The 15,623-nt window shown below is 43.0% G+C and overlaps 6 protein-coding genes across 6 annotated transcripts; 1 reads left to right on the forward strand and 5 right to left on the reverse strand.

Annotated features, from left to right (window-relative positions):
* Nucleotides 1-97: 97 nt before the first annotated feature.
* On the reverse strand, nucleotides 98-1,874 carry LOC110177692 (cytochrome P450 6a9). The gene is made up of 2 exons (XM_020944515.2): nucleotides 662-1,874; nucleotides 98-596 (listed from the first exon to the last, which is right to left on the reverse strand). The coding sequence occupies exons 1-2, from the start codon at nucleotides 1,755-1,757 to the stop codon at nucleotides 178-180; spliced, it is 1,515 nt and encodes a 504-aa protein (XP_020800174.2). The 5' UTR covers nucleotides 1,758-1,874; the 3' UTR covers nucleotides 98-177.
* Nucleotides 1,875-3,305: 1,431 nt separating this feature from the next.
* Nucleotides 3,306-4,920, forward strand: Cyp6a20 (Cytochrome P450 6a20). The gene is made up of 2 exons (XM_020944524.2): nucleotides 3,306-4,415; nucleotides 4,476-4,920. Exons 1-2 carry the CDS (start codon nucleotides 3,329-3,331, stop codon nucleotides 4,898-4,900), a joined length of 1,512 nt encoding a protein of 503 aa, XP_020800183.2. The 5' UTR covers nucleotides 3,306-3,328; the 3' UTR covers nucleotides 4,901-4,920.
* A 582-nt stretch (nucleotides 4,921-5,502) lies between these two features.
* Cyp6a21 (Cytochrome P450 6a21) lies at nucleotides 5,503-7,258 on the reverse strand. Its single transcript, XM_020944501.2, has 2 exons — nucleotides 6,089-7,258; nucleotides 5,503-6,025 (listed from the first exon to the last, which is right to left on the reverse strand). Exons 1-2 carry the CDS (start codon nucleotides 7,185-7,187, stop codon nucleotides 5,607-5,609), a joined length of 1,518 nt encoding a protein of 505 aa, XP_020800160.2. The 5' UTR covers nucleotides 7,188-7,258; the 3' UTR covers nucleotides 5,503-5,606.
* A 197-nt stretch (nucleotides 7,259-7,455) lies between these two features.
* Nucleotides 7,456-9,364, reverse strand: LOC110177747 (cytochrome P450 6a8-like). The gene is made up of 2 exons (XM_020944605.2): nucleotides 8,193-9,364; nucleotides 7,456-8,130 (listed from the first exon to the last, which is right to left on the reverse strand). Exons 1-2 carry the CDS (start codon nucleotides 9,292-9,294, stop codon nucleotides 7,712-7,714), a joined length of 1,521 nt encoding a protein of 506 aa, XP_020800264.2. The 5' UTR covers nucleotides 9,295-9,364; the 3' UTR covers nucleotides 7,456-7,711.
* Nucleotides 9,365-9,630: 266 nt separating this feature from the next.
* On the reverse strand, nucleotides 9,631-11,633 carry LOC110177811 (cytochrome P450 6a8-like). The gene is made up of 2 exons (XM_020944701.2): nucleotides 10,387-11,633; nucleotides 9,631-10,329 (listed from the first exon to the last, which is right to left on the reverse strand). The coding sequence occupies exons 1-2, from the start codon at nucleotides 11,486-11,488 to the stop codon at nucleotides 9,911-9,913; spliced, it is 1,521 nt and encodes a 506-aa protein (XP_020800360.2). The 5' UTR covers nucleotides 11,489-11,633; the 3' UTR covers nucleotides 9,631-9,910.
* A 1,395-nt stretch (nucleotides 11,634-13,028) lies between these two features.
* Nucleotides 13,029-15,554, reverse strand: LOC147644507 (cytochrome P450 6a8-like). Its single transcript, XM_086827390.1, has 2 exons — nucleotides 14,430-15,554; nucleotides 13,029-14,375 (listed from the first exon to the last, which is right to left on the reverse strand). The coding sequence occupies exons 1-2, from the start codon at nucleotides 15,529-15,531 to the stop codon at nucleotides 13,960-13,962; spliced, it is 1,518 nt and encodes a 505-aa protein (XP_086683516.1). The 5' UTR covers nucleotides 15,532-15,554; the 3' UTR covers nucleotides 13,029-13,959.
* Nucleotides 15,555-15,623: the final 69 nt, after the last annotated feature.

The raw sequence follows: 15,623 nt of genomic DNA on the forward strand, positions 1-15,623 counted from the left end.
GAAATCGTATTTCTATGTGTTGATAACAATTAGCCGTCAGGATTAAATATATATCAGTTAATTGCAAGTCAACGAGTGATAATTGCTCGTGTAAAAATTTGCCATTAAGTATAGATAGATGTATTTGTAAGATGTAAGAATATAATATGTGTTTTGTTAGTTGCTATACAAAGCCAGTTACACTCGCTCTACCTTCAGGAATATGCCAGTCTCACTCGATATTAGGAAGTGCTTCTTGCTGTAAGTCATGGGAATAGTAGTCTTCTCGCAGACGGAGAATTTGAAGTCCTTCAGCAGGAAAGCTAAGCCAATCCGGGTCTGCATTTGGCCAAAACGCATGCCGATGCAGTTACGTGGACCTTCGCCAAAGGGCAGCCACTCAATGGAATCTCGCTCCTTGACGCGTTCCGGCGAGAAGTTGTCCGGGTTGAAGGTGTCTGGATTGGGATACAGTCGCTCGTCACGATGCATGGCACCGGCGGGAATGAGGATGGGCATGCCCTTCTTTATCACATATTTGGGATTATCGGGAACCACAAAGTCCTCCAGGCACTCGCGATTCAGTACCGGAAGCACTGTGTACAGGCGAAGTGTTTCTGTAAAAATAATTTCAAGGATCAATAGTGAATCAATATTTAGTCAATATTCAGGCATAGTTCACCTGATATAATCTGGTCCAAGTATACCAGATCCTTCATGCCCTCGTAGGTCAGCTCGCCGTTGTACTTTCCAATCACCTCCTGGCACTCTTCTCGGACCCTGTCCTGAATATCCTGGTGCTGGGCAAGTTCGTAGAGAGCAAAGCCCATCGTGGTCGATGAAGTCTCGAAGCCAGCACCGAAGAATACAAACGCCTGAGCAGCCATCTCTTCGATCGTTAGGTTCACACTCTCCCCGGTCTCGGATTTGGTCAGGGGACTGTTTTTAAGATCGATCAACTGATCCATGAAGTCGTTTAGTCGGATATTATTCTGTTCCCTGAAGGCCACCGTCTCCCTGACGATGCGCAGGAAAAAGTGCTCTGCCTCGTCCAGCGAGATCTTCATGTGCAGCTTGCGGGCCAGATTGGGAAAGCTATTGATGAAGGCGATTCCGAGCGGACCGTGGCGCTGCTCAAAGACGGCCCGGCGTCCCATGACCCGGAATTCGGCATCCGGATCCTTCAGGCTGCTGCATTCGATGCCAAAGGCACAGGTGCCTATTACATCAGTACCAAATCTGGCCAGAATGTCCTTGACCTCGACAATTGGTGACTTTTCCATCGTCTGGCCAAAGACTTCGGTGAGTTCGTGCCCCACCTTTATCACCGTGGGAAACATGTACTTCATTTTGCCGGAAGTAAATGTTGGCGACAACTTATTCCTCATGGACCGCCACTTGGTGCCATCCAGCAGGAACAGTTGACCCGACAGCGGATCATCCTCCGTGTTGTGGTAGAATCCTCGGTCTGTGAACTTGTTGAATTCCTTGATCAAGATGGTCTTGGCCAGTGAAGTTTCGAGGACGAATACTCCCGGCTTCTGGAACCAATAGAAGCCGGCAAAGGGGCCAGATCCTCGAAACTTCTTGTAGTAATCCATCCAGACGTCAGTGAAGGTTCGCGTGGTCTGCACTCCCGTCAGGCTGCCCAGCAGGATGTGCGGCTTCTCGCAGGGAATGCCCTGGTCGTCCCAGTACTGCAAAGTGCGACGCCATTTCAGCAACAGATACCCCACCAGAACAGCGACGGCTGTCAGAAGGAAAGCCAGAACAGCCATGACATCAGCTAGGGTGCGGCGGAAAACAATCAGCCACCGAAGAAAATATAGAACGTTGCCTTCTCGTCGAGACTCTGGAACCTACTGAAAGCTTTACTGGCTAGCCCAAACTTAAATTGAGAGAGAAACCATATGTGTATTCTGATAGACGTTTGTATATAGCACATTTAATCTAAACAATTTGTTATTTGTTTAACAACAAACTAGTTTTCTCTTTAGCGCAGAAAGCTCGTTTTCCCTTAAAGAGAAATAAAGCGAAAACAAAGAGTTTTTATTATCAAAACAATATATAGAAGAATACCATGTTTTGGTTGGTAGTTGATACTAATCCAACCTACCTCAATATATTTTAATAAGAGGAAGGTTCTTGGTTCGAAGAAACTACGAAAAACTTGACTCTCTTAAATTTGTTAAATATTTATCCCAAAAACCGTGTATTCAAGTATCTCTATATTCTATCATATTATAGTATGAGCGATCTTGAGAGAAAAAAATAGATTTTTGTTACATCATCAGTAATAAAAGCAATTCAACCGCAGAATGTGGAAAATTATAAAATGCCATAAAAGTAGCCCCCACAGATAACTGAGAACTGTAATTAAGAGAGCTCAACGCAAAGCCACAAATTTAAATTGTAGAAAACTATATTAACGATGACATGCAATAGTTTTATATCCACCCATAAAGAAATAATTGAAATATAGAGAGGGAAAGTATGAAATTATATATTGTTAAAAACATAACAATTAATAATATATTGGAAATTAGAAATATGCACACTGGCGTCTGAAATCATTATAGTATTATTTAATTCATATTTTCTGCCAACCCTAATATATGGGTCAAAATATGATTTATTAAAATCAGCATAAGTTCTTATTTCTTAAAACCCATGCTCAGTTGTTTGAGCTAAGAGTGTTCGTAAAAAATCTTAATCTTAGTTATGAACAAAAATACTTAGAAATAATGACTGGAAAGAAATAAATATAACGTCATGCTCAGAAATTTCACCAGATTTTATACCGTTACTTTAGTAACAAAAAATTAAGTTATTAGTGTTATGAACTATAGCTCTTGTATTATCTCAGTAATTTTATTCAATTTACACTATTTTAATTTAAATACAAATAAATAAATTCAAATCTTGTAAGTAATATGGACATAAAAGGGAAATATTATTTATATTTAATTTAGTTTGGATGTTTTTTAAATTTTGTATTGTATTGTAATGTTTTAAATAAGAATAACGTATTTACGTAAATTCATAATAGAATACCTTAAACTTTGATTTAAAAGCAAAAATTAACCAATTTATTAATTAAAAAAAACATATAATATACAATACATATATTGAAACAAGATCAAAATACGTACCATGTCGAACAAGTTTTCCCCCAAATAATAGATAAAGTTTCGCGATATAACGCTGACTTGGCATTTAACAATCTCGTTTGAGCGTTGTTGCTCTTTACTTAAGAGAAGCAACTTATGTCTAAGAGTATGACGGAATCGGGTAAAAAAACAAGTATAAAAGGGAAAACTAGCGGCTCAGATGGCTCAGTATCATAGCAATGGCGGTTCTAATCATATTACTGGTCGGAGTCCTCACCCTCGTCGCGTGGTGGATGCACCAGAACTTCAGCTACTGGAAGCGTCGGGGTATTCCCCACGATGCCCCCAAAATTCCATTTGGAAACACCTCTGAGTTCATGAAAACCATGCAGATATCGGCAATCTTTAAGCGAACGTATTTCAAGTTCAAGAACAAGACAGATGGTCCATTCGTTGGATTTTACTTTTATTTGAAAAAGATGGCCATCGTCACTGATATTGATTTCGTGAAAACTGTATTGATTCGCGAGTTCGACAAGTTTCACGACCGCGGCATATTCCACAACGAGCGGGACGATCCTCTTTCCAACAATCTTGTGAACATCGAGGGCCAGAAGTGGCGGACTTTGCGACAGAAGCTGACCCCCACCTTCACCTCCGGCAAGATGAAGAACATGTTTCCCACTGTGCTAACCGTGGGAGATGAGCTCATCCGGGTGTTCGATGAGAAGATTGCCAGCTCTAAGGATACCCTGGAGGTTCACGATCTGGTGGCCCGTTTCACGGCCGACGTTATCGGTAGCTGTGCCTTCGGCCTGGATTGCCACAGCCTGACGGATCCAAAGGCGAAGTTCGTCAAGATGGGAACGGCTGCCATTACCGAGCGGCGTTGGGGCAAGTCCATGGATCTGTTTCTGTTCGGAGCTCCCAAGCTGGCCGCCAAGCTGCGCATGAATAGCATGGTCCAGGAGGTCGAGGACTTCTACATGAACATCATCAGGGACACCATTGACTATCGCATCAAGAACAAAGTTAAGCGGAATGACTTCATGGACATGCTGATCGACCTGAAGGTCAAATACGACAGTGGCAACAAACAGGATGGCCTCACCTTCAACGAGATCGCCGCCCAGGCCTTCATATTCTTCCTGGCGGGCTTTGAGACGAGTTCCACCACCGTGGGATTCGCCTTGTTCGAGCTGGCCTGCAACCAGGACATTCAAGATAAGCTGAGGGCCGAAATCGATGGTGTCCTAGAGAAGCACAATGGCAAGCTGGACTATGACAGCATGCGGGAGCTGACGTATCTGGAGAAGGTCATTGATGGTGAGGTTTATTAATGCGACTTAATTGGTTCGAATTAACTGATGGCATTGTTCTCCGCAGAGTCCCTGAGAAAGCATCCCGTGGTTGGCCATTTGATCCGCATCACCACTCAACGTTATGAGCACAGCAATCCAAAGTATAATCTGGAGTCAGGCACAGGAGTGGTTGTGCCCACATGGGGCATCCATCATGATCCGGAATTCTATCCGGAACCGGAGAAGTTTATACCGGAGCGCTTCGATGAGGAACAGGTGAAGCAGCGACCCGCCTGCACTTTCCTGCCCTTTGGGGACGGTCCCCGGAACTGCATTGGTCTCAGATTTGGCCGAATGCAGGTTGTGGTTGCAATGAGCCTACTCATCCATAACTTTAAGTTTGAGCTGCATCCTGCAGGGACACAAGCTCCAATTGAATACCGTAGCGATGACATACTGCTGAGTCCCAAGGGAGGAGTGCGTCTGAAAGTCAGCAGGGTGGGAAAGTAATAAAATTAATTTAAAACTAATTTAGCCTTTGTCTCGGCTAGTTAAGGCGCAGTTAGATAATTGGGGGTGTGTGAGAAACACAATACAATATTCATACTATTGAACAGAAACCGAAAGCTATCAAAAAGCTACTAACTAGTTTGAGCGACTAGTTCAGCCATATTGCAAACGTATTATAATTGTGTAATGAAGCTGTGCGCTTTGTATTCACGCCTTTAATACATTTTATAAATAATACTTGTATATATATTATATACTATATTAAATATAGTATATATTAAGCAATACCCTGAAGGGTATACAAAATCAAGTCACCAAGACTATATAACGAAAAGAAGTTAGCATTGAATGGCCATATTTCAATTAAGTGGTTGACTTTGCAATTAGCCTGAGATTGAGAACTACACAATTACGACTGTTAGGCGTTGCCTACTTTTAGGCCTTTCTACTACTTGTAACTTTGACTTTTAAATAAAAAATATTTAATGTATAAACTTATTGAACGATTAAAACTATTCTTCCCTCCTTAAGTTCAACTTGACTCTATTTTAGGTTTGCCAAAGCATAATAGCCAAATGTATTTAAGAGCTAGAGCCATGAGCTTTATATGATGCAATCAAAATCGTTTATTACCAGTTAATTCTCAAGTGGCGCTACAAATGTATATACTTATGTACATTTATATGGCTGATTATAAATGAATGACTCAAACGCGTTCAACTTTGAGGTAAATACCAGACTCGCTGCTGACAAGGAACATCTCCTTGTGGTACTTCATGGGAATCGTGGTCTTCTCACAGACGGAAAACTTAAAGTCCTTCATCAGAAGGGCCAGGCCAATGCGGGCTTGCATTTGGCCAAAGCGCATTCCAATGCAGTTGCGAGGACCTTCGCCAAAGGGCAGCCACTCAATGGAATCTCGCTCCTTGACGCGTTCAGGCGAAAAGTTGTCCGGATCGAAGGTGTTCGGATTGGGATAAAATCGCTCGTCACGATGCATAGCTCCAGCGGGAATGAGGATGGGCATGCCCTTCTTGATAACATACTTCGGATTGTCGGGAACCACAAAGTCCTCCAGGCACTCGCGATTCAGTACCGGAAGCACTGTGTAGAGGCGAAGGGTCTCTTTAAGGTAAAAGCAAGGGGTTAGAAGGGCTTATGGTAGGTAGGTCTGCATTGGATACTTACCAGAAATCACCTGATCGACATAGACCAGCTCCTTGACACTTTCATAGGACAACTCTCCGCCATACTTTTCACTGATCCTCAGGACCTCCTCCCTTACACGGCTCTGAATGTCCTGATGTTGAGCCAACTCGTACAGGGCGAATCCCATTGTCGTTGACGAGGTCTCGAACCCGGCGTTGAAGAATACAAGCGCCTGAGCAGCGATCTCCTCGATTGTTAGATTAACGCTCTCCCCCTTTTCGGAGGTAATTAGTGGTTTATTTTTCAAATCGATCAACTGATCCATGAAGTCGTTGCGTCGGATATTGTTCTGCTCTCTGAAGCTCACCGTTTCCCTGACGATGCGCATGAAGAACTTTTCGATGGGCTCTGCCGTCATTTTCATGTGCAGGCGACGTGCCAGTTTGGGAAAACTGTTGATGAACATTATACCGAGAATTCCGTGGCGCTGCTCTGTAAGGGATCGTCTGCCCATCACGCGGAACTCAGCCTCGGGATCCTTCAGGCTGCTGCACTCGATGCCAAAGGCACAGGTTCCGATCACATCCGTGGTGAACCTGGCCAAGAGCTCTCGCACCTCTATGGCTGGGGGAGCCTTGTCTACCATTTGGCCAAAGACATCGGTGAACTCATGGGCCACCTTTATCACCGTGGGGAACATGTACTTCATTTTGCCGGACGTAAAAGTGGACGACAGTTTGTTCCTCATGGACCGCCACTTGTGGCCATCCAGCAGGAACAGCTGACCTGACAGCGGATCATCGTCTTCGTTGTGAAAGAAGCCGCGGTCCGTGAACTTATTGAACTCCTTGATCAGGATGGTCTTGGCCAGAGAGGGTTCCAGGACGAAGACAGCCGGTCGCCGGAACCAATAGAAACCGGCGAAGGGGCCAGTACCTCTGAATTTCTGGTAGTGTTCCATCCACACCTCACTGAACGATTTCTTGGTGCGCACACCCTTCATATTTCCCATTAGGATATGGGGCTCCTCGCAGGGAATACCCTGGTCCTGCCAGTGTCTCAAGGTGTTGCGCCATTTCACCAGCAGATAGCCAACCAGCGCCAGCAAAGCCGCCAATAAAATACTTCCAACGGCCATGATGATTCAGGCGATATAAACACTGCGATAAGCGAGTACACCTGTTAAGAGTTTGTAGCCTACTGAGAATAGCAAAGCTTTGCGCTCGTATTTAATAGCAAACCTGAAATATCTGTTGTCATTGTGACCAACAAACAACAATCATACCTTACTTATCGGAACTTTTTGCTGGAATTCTGACAAGAGTTTGTAGTTATAATATGTCTAAAAGCACTGTAGTTTCGACCAACAAATACCCATTGGCTATTTTAGAGAAAGAAAAATAATGTAATTGTTAATATTTTTATAATATTTCTACAAGTCTAGGTATACCCTTTGTTTACTCTTTAAAAAGAGAGCGCTCAGGTAAGGGCATAACAATATAAAAAAGCTTTTGGAAGGGTTTAGGTTAAAAGTCTTCTCTTAAAAACCCAACCTGCCCCAACGTAATGCTATGATCGTTTTTGTATCTATAATTCTCGCGAACAAACTTTGGTTAAGATTAAATGGCTTAAAAGAGCTCTTCTCTTCTAAAGTTCCTCCCATCACACTGCTTCCAGCTTCAAGAACAAACCTTCCTTCATTCCCAGAAGAAAAGATTTGGGATCGTAGACCAGAGGATCCGGAGTCTTGGAGCAAATTGAGAATTTGAAGTTTTTTATAAGTAGAGCGAGTCCTATGCGAGCCTGCATCTGTCCAAATCGCAACCCAATGCAGTTCCGGGGACCGTCTCCAAAAGGCAGCCAGGCAACCGAAGGCCGATTGGTGATCTCCTCAGGGGAGAAACGCTCGGGTCGGAACTCATATGGATCTGGATAGATGCTTGGATCATGGTGAATGGCAGATGAGGGAATGATTACTGATTGACCGGCCTCGATGACAAAGTTGGGATGGCCGGGAACCACAAAGCGCTTTCTGGCCATGCGGTCTATCTGAGGTACGATGGTATAGCGGCGAAGAGTTTCTGCAGAGGGAGTTGCGGATTAGCTACAGACCTGTACTTGGAGTAATGTTCATCCTACTTACCATTGATAACCTGGTCGAGGAACTTCAGATCCTTGGTGAGCTCGTAGGTAAATTTCTGATCGTGCCTCATCAGAATTTCCTCAATTTCAGCCCTGGCTTTTTCCTGAATATGGGGATTCTTGGCCAGTTCATACAGCGCGTATCCCATGGTGGAGGAGGATGTCTCAAAGCCAGCGATAAAGAACACAAAGGCTTGGGCCAGAACCTCATTCATGGTGAGTCCATTGACCACATCGCCATTCTCCAGAGTTATTTGCTTTTGGTTCTTCATCTCGATGAGCATGTCCATAAAGTCATTGCGTTTGATATTTTCCTTTTCCCGCGCCGCCACAGTTTCAGACACAATCCGCTTGTAGAACTCCTGGATGGCGGGGGCAGTTCGCTCGAGTTTCAAGAGCCTGGCCAAAGTGGGATAGCTTTGCATGAGCCCCAGGATCAGGGTTCCATGTCGCTTCTCAACCAGAGCTCGCTTTCCAAATTGCAGAAACTCCGCCTTCTCATCCCGCAGACTGTTGCACTTGATTCCGAAGGCGCAGGTACCGATCACATCCACCGTGAACCTGGCTACCAGATCGCGAATGTCCAAGACAGCGTTTTGGTTCACCTTCTCGTGCATCACCGTGATGAACTCGTTGCCCACGGACACAACAGTTGGAAACATGAACTTCATTTTCCCGGATGTGAAGGTCGAGGATAATTTATTTCGAAGCAAACGCCATTGGGGCCCGTCCAAATGGAAGAGGTGCGCCGATATGGGATCGTTTTTCTCATTATAGTAGTGGCCCTTGTTGGAGAAGTTGGAAAAGTCCTTGATGAGTATGTGCTTGGCAAGGTCCAGATCCATGATGAATGCCGCAGGCTTTTGGAAAAGATAGAACCCGACAAAGGGCGCCTCGCTGTCCCGATACTTATTGTAGTGATCCCGAAGGATCTCGTGGAGGTTCTTGGTTTTGGCGAACTCAGCCAGGTTTCCCCGGATTGGATGTGGAGTATCGTAGGGAATGCCACGGCTTTTGAAATAGGTTAAGTTCTTGTGGACGTAATAGGTTATGATCGCCAGCAGGGCGACCGCTATTTGGAAGAGTATGTAAGTCAGCTCCATGCTGCCTCTGTTGCTTTGTAGGAACGACTGGATCGGCAAGCGCACAGAGATCGGTTTATAAACGCTCAAATATACCGACTGGGCATGACGATGCAGCATTCGGTCTCCGGCAATTGAAAGTGACAGTTTATCTTATGGTTTGTTTACGTTTATGCAACAATAAAACTTCAACAAATCTACGGTAAGTCCACTCTATAAAGATAACAAGTCAGCAGACCTCTGACAGACTTGAGCATAAAGTCCAATGGTAAGTGACATATATATTTACTATGGAAAAGTATTTCAAGAATAGAATTAATGTAAATGTAATGAGGTTTATTTATATTGTCAATATTCTTCATACGCAATTCTTACTGTATGAAATTCAAACACGCTTATCAAAATTAATGTGAGATCTAGACTATGAATCATCAATGCCTGCACATGATTGTGGGCTCTCATTATTGTATTTACATTATCTTAGTCACTGTATTATCTTCACATTTTTAGTCTATGTCTTTCATCCTTTACACGAACCTAACCTTCCCCAAGTCCATGACTTTTGCATTTCGGCTTGACTGATAATAGTTATATGTCTTTCGTATGCTAAAAATATTCCTATCTAGCACCTAAATTCTCAGATCACTTCTACTTTCAGTTGGATTCCACCGGAAACAGTGAGTACGAGTGACTTGGGATCGAATACTAGAGGATCTGGCGTCTCGGGGCACGTAGAGAACTTAAAGTTCTTGATCAGCAGAGCCAGTGCGATATGCATCTGCATCTGGCCAAATCTCATTCCTAGGCAGTTGCGAGGACCATCTCCGAATGGCAGCCAGGCAACCGAAGGACGACTGGCCACCATTTCAGGCGAAAATCTTTCTGGCTGGAACTCATTCGGACTGGGGTAGATACTGGGGTCGTGGTGTATTCCAGTTGAGGGGATGAAGACCAACTGACCCGCTTCAATGACAAAGTTTGGATGTCCCGGGACCACGTATCGCCTGTGGGCCTTTCGAATCAGATGAGATGCAACGGAGTACAAACGAGAGGTTTCTGTAAAGATATAGAGATATAGAGTCCGTGTGTTTCCGATCCCGCTTAATAGCTTACCATCAATAACCATGCTGAGGTATTTGAGATCTTTAATGCTCTCAAAAGAGAACTCCTGGCCATGGTTCTCCAGGACTTCCTCCACTTCGTTCCTGACCTTGTCTTGGATGTTTGGATTTTTAGCGAGCTCGTACAGGGCGTATGCCATGGTGGAAGAGGAGGTCTCAAAGCCGGCAATAAAAAACACAAAGACTTGGGCCAGCACCTCGTCCATCGTGAGTCCTTTCACCACATCTCCGTTCTCCAAGATAATTTCCTTTTTGTTTTTCATATCGATCAGCAGATCCATAAAGTCATTTCGCCTGATGTTTTCCTTTTCCCGCAGCGATACCGTTTCGTACACAATCCTTTTGTAGAACTTTTGGATGTGCTGAGCCGTTCGCACAAATCTCAATTGTCTCGCTAATTTTGGATAGCTGTGCATGAATCCATTCAGCAGTGGACCATGGCGTTTGTCCACTAAGGAGCGCTTCCCGAAGTGCAGGAACTCGGAGTTCTCATCACGGAGACTGTTGCACTTGATGCCGAAGGCGCAGGTACCGATCACATCCACCGTAAACCTTGCCATTATGTCCCGGATATCCAGCACAGAATTATGTTCCACCTTTTCATGCATTACCGCCAGCAGCTCCTCCGCAACTGACATCACTGTGGGAAACATGAGCTTGATTTTTCCGAAACCGAAAGCCGGGGACAATTTGCTGCGAAGCAACCGCCACTGAGATCCGTCGAGAAAGAAAAGATTCGTCGCGAGGGGATCGTCTTTCTCATTACAGTACAGTCCCTTGTTCGAGAAGTTGGAGAAGTCCTTGATCAGTATGTGCTTCACCAGATCCAGATCTATTATGAAGGCGATGGGTTTCTGGAAGAAGTAGAAGCCCACAAAGGGTGCCTTGGTACCCCGGTATTTGTTATAGTAGTCCAGGACGATGTCGTTGGCAGTCCTGTAGCTGTTGTAACCCTTGATGTTTCCCTTTAAGATATGCGGAGGATCGTGGGGGATTCCACGACGCTTGAAGTACGTCAGTTTCCGATAGAGGCCGTAGAAGACGACTGCCAGGAGTAGGACCACCACTTGGAAGAGAACATATGTCAACTCCATGGTGTTGTTCAGAACCGACTGTTTACGTAAAGGAGGACAAGCCGCCTTTTAAATTTCGGACTTTGCAGTGTTGCTATCTTTTTATGACGGAAAATTAATTTTTCGACGTGTATTTTTACCGATATACTAAATACCATGACTTATATATGAAAATAGCTTTTGCGATGTTATAAATAATTGTGGCTGGGACCTTGCAGTAAGGCGAATTTTTAAGAGGCATATCAGGCTGGAGGAAAAAATCTAGAGGTATGGGTATTGAATATTGAAAACCCACATCAGGTATGAACCCGAGGTATCCAGTAGTCGAGCCCTATCTCGTATGCCCTTCTTTCTTGTTTATAAAAATTCACTAAGGCTTATTAAACTGTAATAAAAACTTAATTGGTTGTAAGACCGAAAATTCACCGAATTTTATCTACCTTTTATAAACCTTGAAATTTTCTTTATGTCTTATCAAAGGTTAACCCTTGAAGAATTATTAATTGGTTTTAAAAGTTAAGAATATTTAGGCTAAGAAAATATATATTTCTTTCTTTGATCATGAGTTAGTCTAAGGCATATTTAAATTGATCTAGGCAACTAGTTCCATCGATATTGTTTGATACCAGTAACTAACTATGATCACTAAGTATCTAAGACCATTAAGTTGCATGTATGTATGATCAGTTACTAACTTTGAACACTAATAAACAATGACTTGCAACTTTTGTAACACAACACTTCTCTGAGACTTGGCTGGCAGTACTCACTTCGTTCCGGGGATGTTATAACTAGTTGGGAATCATATGCACAGATGTGCGAGATTTGTTTTGGAGCAAATTTTAGAGCAAGCTATTTGAATGAAACTATGGGGTTATTCTTCTATATAATTTTACTATTATATAAATCGAAGCTATTTGAATGAAACTATGGGGTTATTCTTCTATATAATTTTACTATTATATAAATCGAAGCATGGCGAATCGGTGGGCTATATATATACATATATATAGCTGACATAGGAACAATCGCACGATTTATAGAACTATGATCAGTAATTAAGTATGACCAGTAATTAACTATGAGAAGCAAGTAACTATGAGCAGTGAGTAACGCTGAACAATACGTATCTATGACCAGTAAGTAACTACGATAAGTAAGTATCTATGACCAGTAAGATAGGATGATCAGTTACTTACTTTGAACACTAATAAACAATGACTTGCAACTTTTGTAACACAACACTTCTCTGAGACTTGGCTGGCAGTACTCACTTCGTTCCGGGGATGTTATAACTAGTTGGGAATCATATGCACAGATGTGCGAGATTTGTTTTGGAGCAAATTTTAGAGCAAGCTATTTGAATGAAACTATGGGGTTATTCTTCTATATAATTTTACTATTATATAAATCGAAGCATGGCGAATCGGTGGGCTATATATATACATATATATAGCTGACATAGGAACAATCGCACGATTTATAGAACTATGATCAGTAATTAAGTATGACCAGTAATTAACTATGAGATGCAAGTAACTATGAGCAGTGAGTAACGCTGAACAATACGTATCTATAACCAGTAAGTAACTACGATAAGTAAGTATCTATGACCAGTAAGATAGGATGATCAGTTACTTACTTTGAACACTAATTAACAATGACTTGCAACTTTTGTAACACAACACATTTCTGAGACGTGGCCGGCAGAAGGCACTTCGTTCCAGAGATGTTATAACTAGTTGGGAATCATATGTACACATGCGCAGTATTTGCTTTTGAACAAATTTAAGCTATTTGAATTAAACAATGGAGTAATTCTTCTATATAATTTTACTAGTATATAAGTCAGAGCATGGCGAATCAGTTGACTATGTATATGCACATATATAGCTGCCATAGGAACAATCGGACGATTTATAGAACTATGATCAGTAATTAACTATGACCATTAATTATGAGCATCAAGTAACTATGAGTAGTAAGTAACTCTGAACAGTAAGTATCTATGACCAGTAAGTAACTTTGATCAGTAAGTATCTATGACCACTAAGAATCTATGATCAGGTACTAACTTTGAACAAACAATGACTTGCAACTTTCGTAACAACACATTTCTGAGACCTGGTTGGCAAAAGTCACTTCGTTCCGGGGATGTTAGAACCAGTTAGGAATCATATGTACGTTCGTGATTGGTTTTGGCACAAATTTAAATGCAAGATATTTGAATGAAACTATGCAGTTATTGTTTTATATAATGTTACTACTATATATGTCTAGGAGCATGCCGAATCGGTGGATTATATATGTACATATATATAGCTGCCATAGGAACGATCGGATAATTTTAAGAAAAACAATTACATATCACTTTCTTCTTTAAGGCTGAAATTTTCAGAGAAGGAGATGTTTTTACCACTTTATGTGCGTTATTTTTTATTTCTTGCTATCATTCCTTTACCATTTCCTATCTACTCTATCTCGTTTGTGACTCAGACAGCCTCAACGTTAAGATTTATGCCAACAGCACTGAGGGCAACAGACTTGGGATTATAAATTAATGGGTCCTGGGTCTTGGAGCATATGGAGAACCTAAAGTTTTTGATGAGCAGGGCCAGTCCAATACGAATTTGCATCTGTCCAAATCTCAGACCAATGCAGTTACGAGGACCGTCCCCAAAAGGCAGCCAAGCAACTGAAGGGCGATTGGCCGACTCTTCAGGAGAGAAACGCTCAGGGCGAAACCTATAAGGATCCGGATAGATGCTGGGATCGTGATGTATGGCAGATGAGGGAATAACCACCGACTGGCCAGCTTCTATGACAAAGTTGGGATGGCCAGGAACTACAAATCGCTTGAGAGCTACTCGATCCAGGTTAGGCACAATTGTGTAAAGCCGAGAGGTTTCTTGAAAAAGAAATTGATTATTTCGGATCGTTTAAAGCTTACAGAATGAATTACCCTTAATAACCATGTTTAGATACTTGAGATCTTTGGTGCTCTCAAAGGTAAGTAACTGGTTGTGCCTTTCCAGGAATTCCTCTACTTCGGCCCTGACCTTGTCTTGAATATGTGAATTTTTTGCCAGCTCGTATAGAGCAAATGCCATGGTGGAGGATGATGTCTCAAAGCCGGCGATAAAGAACACAAAGGACTGGGCAAGGACTTCCTCCATGGTCAGGCCCTTGACCACCTGGCCATTTTCATCTGGTGTTTCCTCTTGATTTTTCATATCAATCAGTAGATCCATGAAGTCGTCTCGTCTTATATTTTCTTTCTCACGTTGTGCCACTGTTTCGTAAACAATCCGTTGATAAAACCTCTGGATGTGAGGAGCCGTTCTTATGAGACCCAGGCGTTTCGCCAGTTTGGGGTAGCTAAACATTAAGCTGAAGAGTAAGGGGCCATGGCGCTTATCCACCAAGGACCTCTTGCCAAAGTAGAGGAACTCGGCTTTCTCGTCCCGTAGACTGTTGCACTGGATGCCAAAGGCACAAGTTCCAATTACATCCACCGTAAACCTGGCCGTCAGCTCACCGATATCCAGAACTGAAGTCCGTGACAGCTTTTCGTGCATTACAGCAATGAAATCGTTGCCGATAGAAAGAACTGCCGGAAGCATGGTCTTGATTTTGCTTGACGTGAAAGTGGAGGAGAGCTTGCTTCGAAGGGATCGCCAAGGATGTCCATCCAGATGGAAGAGATGTGCAGAAATGGGATCGTCTTTCTCATTATAGAACTGACCCTTGTCGGAGAAATTCGAGAAGTCCTTGATAAGTATGTGCTTCACCAGCTCCAGATCCATGATGAAGGCGCAGGGCTTTTGGAAGAAGTAGAACCCCACAAAGGGCACTTTGCTGTTCCGATATTTGTTGTAATAGTCCTGCATGATCTCCTGAATGGTGCGGGTGCTGTTGAAGCCCTCCATGTTGCCCCTCAACAGATGCGGAGCATCGTGTGGGACTCCTTGGCGTTTAAAGTAGGTCAGTCTGCGGTGAATAAAGAAGGAGGCACATGCCAGCAGAGCAACAGCTACTTCGAAAAGAATATAGGTAAGTTCCATGGCAAGGTTGCAGATTGACTGCCTTAACAACTACGTTACGGACTTCTTTAAAGGAATTGGTGACACCAAAATTGAGAACTAAATGTGAAGTA

This window comes from Drosophila serrata, unplaced genomic scaffold (assembly GCF_035046125.1).
Source record: "Drosophila serrata isolate PLE 108 unplaced genomic scaffold, ASM3504612v1 contig_165, whole genome shotgun sequence".
Taxonomy (NCBI): Eukaryota; Metazoa; Arthropoda; class Insecta; order Diptera; family Drosophilidae; genus Drosophila; species Drosophila serrata.

Coding starts and splice junctions, on each gene's coding strand:
- LOC110177692 (XM_020944515.2), bottom strand. CDS start 1,757: ATGGCTGTTCTGGCTTTCCTTCTGACAGCCGTCGCTGTTCTGGTGGGG. Junction 597..661: donor CTTGGACCAGATTATATCAG/GTGAACTATGCC, acceptor TTATTTTTACAG/AAACACTTCGCCTGTACACA.
- Cyp6a20 (XM_020944524.2), top strand. CDS start 3,329: ATGGCGGTTCTAATCATATTACTGGTCGGAGTCCTCACCCTCGTCGCG. Junction 4,416..4,475: donor TCTGGAGAAGGTCATTGATG/GTGAGGTTTATT, acceptor TGTTCTCCGCAG/AGTCCCTGAGAAAGCATCCC.
- Cyp6a21 (XM_020944501.2), bottom strand. CDS start 7,187: ATGGCCGTTGGAAGTATTTTATTGGCGGCTTTGCTGGCGCTGGTTGGC. Junction 6,026..6,088: donor TGTCGATCAGGTGATTTCTG/GTAAGTATCCAA, acceptor TTTACCTTAAAG/AGACCCTTCGCCTCTACACA.
- LOC110177747 (XM_020944605.2), bottom strand. CDS start 9,294: ATGGAGCTGACTTACATACTCTTCCAAATAGCGGTCGCCCTGCTGGCG. Junction 8,131..8,192: donor CCTCGACCAGGTTATCAATG/GTAAGTAGGATG, acceptor CTCCCTCTGCAG/AAACTCTTCGCCGCTATACC.
- LOC110177811 (XM_020944701.2), bottom strand. CDS start 11,488: ATGGAGTTGACATATGTTCTCTTCCAAGTGGTGGTCCTACTCCTGGCA. Junction 10,330..10,386: donor CCTCAGCATGGTTATTGATG/GTAAGCTATTAA, acceptor ATATCTTTACAG/AAACCTCTCGTTTGTACTCC.
- LOC147644507 (XM_086827390.1), bottom strand. CDS start 15,531: ATGGAACTTACCTATATTCTTTTCGAAGTAGCTGTTGCTCTGCTGGCA. Junction 14,376..14,429: donor TCTAAACATGGTTATTAAGG/GTAATTCATTCT, acceptor TTCTTTTTCAAG/AAACCTCTCGGCTTTACACA.